Below are 10,000 nucleotides of genomic sequence, written 5' to 3'. Positions count from 1 at the left end.
GGAAACCCGAGGGTCATTCACTGTGACAAAGTTTGCATACCATTCTTTTCTGGAGTGTAGGATTCTCTACCATCTTTTATGTTTCCAGATCAGTTCAACCTACCTCTTGGGAAGAGGCTATTTTCATCACTTTTCTTGCAGAGCCAGGCTTACTTGGTACAGATTTGCCCGTCTCTGTATTAGCGCCACAGATAGAAACGGTCAATGGCCCCTGTGGGCTTCTTCCATATGAATAGGGTTCATGCTCTGAATAATAATAATAATAATAATAATAATAATAATAATAATAATAATAATAATAATAATAATAATACATTTTTAAGCATTTCTTCGTTATTTTGAACGAGGACATTACTGTTGGGTTAGTAGCTAACAACACATCTAAAAATCCATAACAAGTTCTGAAACTTATAGAGCAATTGCGCTGAATAGCAGTTTTTGTAACATCTCAGACTACATACTTATTGAGTATTTTAAAGATATATTTAAATCAAGGGACTGCCAGTTTGCTTATAACAAGGATTTTTCTACAGCGCTTTGTACATTCACCGTGATGGAAACCACTGACTATTACGTTTCACGCAGTTCTAGTGTGATAGCTACTCTGCTCGACTGTCCGAAGGCATTTGATAGGGTGAAGTGCGATAAGCTATTCAGAATTCTAATCGACGTGGTCTGTGTCCCCTTGTTACAAGACTTTGATAACTATGTATTCGCATATAGAGGGCCAGTTTAAATGGAACCATTCGTACTCTGACAAATTTGATGTAAGAAATGGGGTTAAGCAAGGAGAGTTCATGTCACCTCTTCTTTTTGCTCTTTACGTGGATAACCTTATCAACTGCGTTGCTGCGACTGGAGTTGGCTGCTATATAGCGAGTATGTGTTCAAGTTTCTTTATTTATGCTGATGATATCATTTTACTCGCACCAACTCGTAGATCGATGCAGCATTTACTTGACGAATGTGAAAAGTTTGGTGCGGATTTTGGACTTTCATATAATCCAGATAAATGTGAGACGGTTATATTTGCCAACAGTCTTGATATACAACTTAAGTTATGTAATAAGATTCTCAAAATAGTTAATAAGGTAAGGCATCTTGGTCACATTATGTCTAATACAAGAGATATATTTGATGGAAAGCATCTAGTCTCCGATAGAAAACGAGAACAAATGTCGTTATGTCTCAGTTTAATTTTTTTATCGCTCGATGCAAGAATCAAAATTTTTAATACGAGTTGCCCCAGTTTATACGGATCTAATTTAAGCAACTAGCAGACAACTGGCGAGAGATCTGGACAGAGCTTGGAGGGTGTGTTCTCGCAGGCTCTTAGGTGTACAAGAGAGGATATATTGTAGTTTAATCCCACCATTAATGTCAACTTTGGCGCCATCCTTGGAGATTTTAAGTAGGATGCACAGATTTTTCGTAAATGGGTATAGTCATTCTTCTGCAATAATTTCGTTTTATTTTAGAAATTGTTGTGTCAACAGAGAATCTATAATGTATAGAAACCTTTCTTTTATGTCATGTTTTAGGTGTAAATATTAATAATCTTCTGTATATAAGCAAAACTGAAGTCAAAAGGAAACTGTACAGATTAATAAACTCAGGAGGGAAATGGAAAGTGTCAGTAATAAAAGAAGTAATTGACTGTAGAGAAAATTTTTTTTTTCGTGCAGCTTAAGTTTTGTACAGCTGAAAGAAATTTTAGATTATTTGTGTGTTGGCTGATTTTATCAGGCGTTAGACACAGGGATAAGTTTTTTTTTCTTTACCAATACTTATATTTTTTGTATATGTTTACTATTTGTATTCGTATGAATAAAGTATTGAATTGAATTTGAATTTGATTACAAAGCGACATTAAGAAAACTGCATAAATTGAGCGTAGAACTGACTCTCCATTGACCACTGATTTTGGGATCGTTTAGTTCAAACATTTCATGGGAAATATGATGCACATTTATCCACGGTTTAGCAAGCCAAATCACATGTGCATATTTTTATCTAATGCAGAAGGATGTGGTAAACCATTCCCATGACAGTTTTTACTGGGCCGTGTCGAAAATTAGGTGGGAAAATATGATGTTTTATACTTCGAGTACTTATGAAATATCCTCCGTAAGACACCAGGTATCACACCGCAAAAGAACAGACATGGTCGATAGTAAGATTTATATTCTTTTATGTTTAAGACTCGACATACAACTCGACATACGACTGAAATACACGGAACAAAAGTAGAGAGATCAGATTTATGGCTTGAAACTAAAGAGATCAGAATCAGAGATTGCCGATTCTTAGGCCTATAAATATTTCCGAGAGGTGAGTAGGTTTCCGAGCACTGGATTGAGAGACGAGGGTTAACACTGAGGTTCTACGAAAGCTTTCATTACAGGCCTTGTTCTTCTACAACATCGAGCATTGTAAAAGTTGCAGTGATTTGGACACTTCACGTATTGAAACTTGGTTCTTAGTGATCATCAGTTCCTACTTGTCGTGACTCAGACACGAGTTACGTTGTACAGCTCTCATGGAAGCTCCTGCCTGCTCATACATATAAATATATATAAATAAATAAAATCTTGACAGTGAATGCGAGATAGAAGAGAGTTACATAATATGTGTAATGGGACTGACATAGTAATGATATGCACCCTATTTAGGCAAGTTAGACTGAAGAAGGTATTTCCACTCGCTGACTTTGCCGTTAAAGAATGAAGATGATGGTGAGTTTCAACGCTTTCCTTTTCTAATCTAAAAATATTTTGCATTAGGTAAAAAAAGAATATATATATATATATATATATATATATATATATATATATATATATATATATATATATATATATATATATATATATATAAATATGTATATACAGTACATATATATACAGTACATATATACATATATATATATATATATATATATATATATATATATATATATATATTCAGAGAAAATGAACGAAAACCACACATCACTAGGCTATCTTTTGTATTTTATAGCCAACGTTTCGTAATTATCTACAGAATTACATCTTCAAGGCTGCGCATAAGAAAAGATAAAAACAAGTTTTAAGTGCAGTCTTAGAATACATTCAAGATATAACAGAGTAAGAATGAAATAAGTAAAAATAAAAACACAACCAACCTAGAGGTGCGACAGTAGTGAACTAAATGGAAAGAAACCACCGCAGTAAGAAGTTAAGCTAAATACAATTGACGTGAAGATGTATGAATATTTAAGGATGGTACGAGTCGTTTTATAAACAGCGACTCTAGGATTGTTAATTCTTGAGGGTTGGCAGTATGACCGATGACTCAAATCTTCGTTCTCAATGTAGGTTTTGCACTGTTTTGAATGGTTCCTGAGACTGGAGTGCATTGATTCACATCGGGGAGTTAGTTTCCGCACAGGCAGCAGAATCTCGAACCCAGAGCATTCCAGTATCAGGAACCATTCAAAACAGTGCAAAACCTACATTGAGAACAGCAGTTCACTACTGTCGCACCTCTAAGTTGGTTGTGTTTTTATTTTTATTTATTTCATTCTTGCTCTGTTATATTTTAAATGTATTCTAAGACTGCACTTGTAATTGTTTTTATCTTTTCTTATGCGTAGCCCTGAGGATGTAATTCTGTAGATAATTACGAAACGCTGGCTATAAAATAAAAAAGACAGCCTAGTGATGTGTGGTTTTCGTCCGTCTTCCTCTGGATATGTTTCCTTGAGTGTTTCCCTGTATCACTATATATATATATATATATATATATATATATATATATATATATATATATATATATATGTGTGTGTGTGTGTGTGTGTGTGTGTGTAATTGTAATAGCCACAATGCCCTCTTAACTTCTGGAATTATTCGCGCTTTTTGGATACGCTTGTCACTACAAAGGCTTACGATCCAAGTGCAAGAAACTTGAAGCACTTATGACGTCCGGTAGCGCAAGATGAACTCTCGCCCCATGAATATAAGGAGGTCACGTTGCCGACCTGACTACGAGAAGGGTAAAAGTCTATTGCCTCTTGTACATACATATACCTGTCGAATTTAGATGCATTTATCAGAGCTGGAATAGACCCATCCTCACCATCGTACCCAAGTGGGCATTCGTTTTTATTGCTTTTAGGATGAAATATATATGTAGAATCTTCTGGTCACTTTTTACCAGATATATACATATGCAATTGTAATAGCCACAGTTAAGAGGGCATTTTGGCTAGTACAATTACATATATTTCTGGTAAAAATTGACCAGTAGATTCTACACACACACACACACACACACACACACACACACACACACACACATATATATATATATATATATATATATATATATATATATATATATATATATATATATATATATATATACATACATACATATATGTATATATATGTATTATACATATATACACACACATATATATATATATATATATATATATATATATATATATATATATATATATATATATATATGTATATGCATGCAACATCAATTGCTTTTGTGAGAACCTGAATAACAAAAGACAGGTTCTTAGGCAAAAAGTCATTAAACGAAAAAGCCCTCCACCTTTCTGGTAGACACTTTCTTAGGGGCAGTGATGACAGGGCAGTGTAACTGATCAGTCCGTCAAAGTTTCCGTCTATTTACAAAGACCTTAGCCTACGGCAGATCTTCAGAGGACTTGCAGATAGCCCCCACCCCTTTTAAAATGTACCTTGTCTGAAAAGACGCTATCGCAGGATGACAGAAGCCTGTCATTTTGCTCTTTCTAATGAGCAGGTTTTCTGCCGAGCTTTGACGGGAGATGTGACTGCCGACTCTGATCTGTGTCGATAAAGATCACGGGATGCAGAGAAACGATTGTCAGTTTATTGTAAAGGGACTCTGATTTGCAAGACTTGTCTCTTCTTTAGTTTTCTTAAGTACTGTGGCCAAATTCTGGTTACTTACTTACTTTCTTACTTACGATTATACAAAAATACATGCGTGCATATATACACATAGACCTAAGTGACCATCTGTCTGTCTGTCTATCTATCGACTTATATATAAATATATATATATATATATATATATATATATATATATATATATATATATATATATATATATATATATAATAAGTCCTCACGTGAAAATAAAAATTATAAGACTTTCAACTTTTATTCCGAAGTCATCTTCAGGGTATCTTCAGTACCCTGAAGATGACTTTGGAATAAAAGTTGAAAGTCAAGACCAATTCCTTTTATTTTCACGTGAGGACTTATTATATACTTCATCCACGGGACCATTGTGGAAATTACAAGATATATATATATATATATATATATATATATATATATATATATATATGTATATATATAATATATATATATATATATATATATATATATATATATATAAATATATATATATATATATATATATATATATATATATATATATATATATATATATATATATATATATATATATATATATATATATATGTATATATAATGTATATATATATATATATATATATATATATATATATATATATATATATATATATAAATATATATATATATATATATATATATATATATATATATATATATATATATATATATATATATATATAAAATATATATATAGCATATATATAAATACACACATATATACATATATATATATATATATATAAATATATATATATATATATATATATATATATATATATATATATATATATAAATATATATATACTGTATATACACAAGGGTCAGTTTTAGACTCTTGCCTTTCATTTGAGAGACCTGGGTTCGATCTGAATGTGATCCAGAAGTTTAAATTTATATTTACACATACATTTATATACATAGGTAGATAGATAGATATATATACATACATATATATATATATATATATATATATATATATATATATATATATATATATATATATATATGCGCGTGTGTATGTGCGTGCATAAACACCAGAAGGGCTCCCAAAAACACTTAAACTAAACCCTCCAAAGCAGAGTGATCCATCCTTTCACTCATACGAATTGTTTACCTTATAAAGATTATATACTCCGCATATAATGATACATCTAAGCAATTATCACCATTTTCCTTTCATGCACTTCTAGCTAAGACGTGCCATTCATAAAGAGGAGTTGGCTCAACAGTCTCTTTACTATTGCTCTGTTCCATAACTCTTGCAGACCACTAGCTTCCTTCCCTGGTTCAGTTACTTTACGAGTCACCTCTTCTTTAATTCTACTCTCTTTCCTAACATATACATTGGTGGCTACTGTTCACCTGTTCCAGTATTGATAGTTATTATTATTATTATTATTATTATTATTATTATTATTATTATTATTATTATTATTATTATTATTATTATTATTAAGAAATAAAACCTGCGCCACTTCGATCATAGTCTGTTGTAAAGCTTAAACTAAAATTTTACTGGTATCTTTAAAGAATTTCTTATCCCTTAGTATCAGCCAATCAGTTCATAAGCATACAAAATACAAATGTAAATAATTAAATTTTGAAAAACAAGACACTTTTAAAAATGTCAAAAACATTTAGTCTTCAAATCTAGTTTTAAATGATTTTGACATTCTTAAAATTGTCGGATTTTTTTGACAGTCTTAAAATCCCACAATTTTAAGAATGTAGTTTAAATGTCCTTAACATTCTTAAGATTGTAGGATTTTAAGGAGGTAAAAAAAATTTAAAATACAAATTTAAGAATGTCAAAAACATTTCAGCAAGAACTGAAAATTAATTGTTTTCAACATTCTTGAAATTATAGGATTTTGACATTCTTGAAACCCTACAATTTTAAGAATGTCAAAAGCATTTACTCTTCAACTGAATATGAAACTTTTTGACAATCTTAAAATCCTAGAATTTTAAGAATGTCAAACACATTTAAACTATCATTGTAGTTTAAATGTTGTGGACTTTCTTAGAATTGTAGAATTTTCAGTGTCAAAAACTTTTAAAATACTATTTTAAGAATGCCACAATCATTTAGGCTAAAACTGAAGATCTGTAAAAATATGATAACCCCTCGTTCCCTTGGCAAGGGAAGGATCAAAGCAAGGTGAAGCCCTAGGTGGTGAGGTCATGAAGATTGCTCGAATGGCAGAGAAATCTGGAGTGGTGTATGAAAAGTCTAGTCATATTTGGATTGTCAGTTTTCTGAGTCGAGTGTTCTTTTATTTGAGATGGAGAAAAGGGGAGATAAGAGAGAGAGAGAGAGAGAGAGAGAGAGAGAGAGAGAGAGAGAGAGAGAGAGAGAGAGAGAGAGAAGGGCTATCTTATAATGGTTGTGCATGATGCAACTTTACATTGTCATTTGTTCAAGCCTCCATAAGTGTTACAAAGGAGGGGAGAGAGAGAGAGAGAGAGAGAGAGAGAGAGAGAGAGAGAGAGAGAGAGAGAGAGAGAGAGAGAGAGAGAGAGAGAGAGCTATCTTATAGTGGTTATGCATGATGCGACCTTACATTCAGTAATATTCTGCTCATACCACCATAACTGTTACAAAGGGAATATGAGAGAGAGAGAGAGAGAGAGAGAGAGAGAGAGAGAGAGAGAGAGAGAGGAGAGAGAGAGAGAGAGAAAAGCTGTCTTATGATGGCTATAAATGATACAACCGTACATTCAGTTATGCTCATTCCTCCATACTTGTTACAAAGATTTTTGGATAATATTTAAGGCTATTTTAATAAAAGGTTTCGAACAACAGCTTGGAATGAATAAGAGAGACGAAGAGTGAGGTAAGATACAGGGAGAATTGCAAATGAAACCAGGGAATACAGAAACAAAAAGAGAAATAGGGAGTAAATTACCATAGGAGTAATTTTTTGGTACATAAACTCAAAGTAAAATAATCATTGGTATAAAAGAACCACAAACATTTAAGAAATCTTTGGACCGATTTTGGGGCACAAACTGAAAGAAGGATTATAATACAATAAAACAGTCACAGGACTTTGGACATTCACTGACCACCACATTGATGCCCGGAGTAGGAAAATACTGTATGGACGGTTTCTCTGCCGGGACGTAGCGGTAGAACTCCCTGTTGGCTTTGTACCACTTGACCGAATACAACTGGTCCCCCTCCAGGTCGAATTCGCAGGTCATCAGTACCTCTCCGCCGAAGACGGCCAAGGAGGGCACGTTGAAACGCACCCACTTTAACGCCAAACCTGCGGGAGGAGAGAAAGAAAGAATTAGAATGTGATTTATTAATGTGTCGTTATATCTGCTACTTGCTGTTATAATATGTGTACCTTTTCCACTCAGAGGGACCGGCTCAGAAACAGTGTATCTCTTCCCCTCAGAGGGACAGGCTTCTGATCAGCATGCCTTTTCCCCTCAGAAGGACCTGCTCCAAATCAGTATACATTTTCCCCTCAGAAGAACCCACCCCAAATCAATATACCTCATCCCCTCAGAGGAACTTGCTCCAAATCAGTATTCCTTTTCCCCTCAGATGGACTGGCTTAAAACCCGACTCTTAGCTTTCATACTGGATATGTTTTGTAGCAGTGATCCATACATGCTGTCACTAACTACAGAGACAATGGCTTTGCCCATTGTAAAAGGATCCTGTCGACAGGCTACGAGACAAGAACACACGTGCTTAAATACACACACATACACACACAGACACACATATATATATATATACATATATATATATATATATATATATATATATATATATATATATATATATATATATATATATATATATATAGTGTTTTGTGTGTGTATGTTTGTTATGAGCATTTGGTGCATATATGCAAAGTAATCATCACCATCCATTATAATACACAATGGAAAAATCATTGCATAATATTCAACAACAGTTCAATGTCTGCTTTGCAAAAGGATGCAGCTAGTGACATTAAGAACTGTTATTTTCGGAAACCACAGAAGGACCTCTTTTTTGTCAAATGCACGATCCCGAGAGATCTGTAAATCGAGACACGAAAGGTGTAGTAGAGGACAATCCTCATGACGAAGAAGTAAGACGGGTACATTTGAAAAGACCTCTTTCGGTCGCAGCCTTTGCATGTTGATAACACTAGCTGCTGCATTGACTTCCAGCCTCCCGCTGACTTTTTATCCGATTTTTTTTTTTGGTGCTTTTCGGAATTACCCCTCATGCTGCGACCTTTTGTTGCTCTCCTGAGGGTGTTACTCCTGCAGCTGCTGTTGCTGTTACTATTGCTGCTTTTGCTGTTGTTGCAGATGCATTTACTGATGCAGCCACAACGGTAGTTGCAATTCTTCCCACGAAGAGATAAACGCGAGGAGACGAAGAGTGGAGACGATGGCGTCGGCAGATCTGATCGCCAAAATGGATATTGGATGATGAAGTTTTCGCTTTCAAACTGGGTGCTGCTCTCTCTCTCTCTCTCTCTCTCTCTCTCTCTCTCTCTCTCTCTCTCAACCAAAAACTAAAAAAAGATGATATGATCCATTGGTTCAGTTTATTCAACTATAAAATATAATCATACTGGTTATCAAAAATATTAGTAATATTAAATAATGAAGCTGAATCTTAAGAACGTGAGACTGAATCGTAGGAACGTGAGACTGAATCCTAGGAATGGGAGGCTGAACTTAGGATCGTGAGACTGAACCGTAGGAACGTGCCAGCGGCATAGACTGAACCCTGAGAATGTATCACTGGAGCATTCCTAAGCCAAAAGCTTCGGAATGTGCAATGACACCAAGAATTTAGGGAACTTGTCAGTGATATAGCCTGAGTCTTAGGAATGTGCCGGTGACATGGCCCTATTTTTTGGAATGGGCCTATGACACTGTCCTGTTCATGGGAATGTGCCAGTGATGGCCTGAATCTTGGGAAAATGCCACTGACATGACCCTATTCTTTGGAATGCTGATGACATGGCCGTATTTTTGGGAATGTTCCGGTTACATGA

At 34.0% G+C, this 10,000-nt stretch overlaps 1 protein-coding gene across 1 annotated transcript in view; it reads right to left on the bottom strand.

Moving 5' to 3' along the window:
* Positions 1–10,000, bottom strand: part of LOC136832035 (cell adhesion molecule 2-like) — a 109,883-nt gene that overhangs the window by 20,176 nt on the left and 79,707 nt on the right. The window contains exon 2 of the mRNA XM_067092531.1: positions 8,049–8,251. Coding sequence (XP_066948632.1) covers positions 8,049–8,251 — 203 coding nt within the window. The remainder of the gene's footprint in view (positions 1–8,048; positions 8,252–10,000) is intronic.

The sequence above is a fragment of the Macrobrachium rosenbergii genome, chromosome 49 (genome assembly GCF_040412425.1).
Source record: "Macrobrachium rosenbergii isolate ZJJX-2024 chromosome 49, ASM4041242v1, whole genome shotgun sequence".
NCBI classification, from domain to species: domain Eukaryota; kingdom Metazoa; phylum Arthropoda; class Malacostraca; order Decapoda; family Palaemonidae; genus Macrobrachium; species Macrobrachium rosenbergii.
The sequence above is the reverse complement of the archived record's forward strand: the minus strand, read 5'-3'. Positions and strand labels throughout refer to the sequence as shown.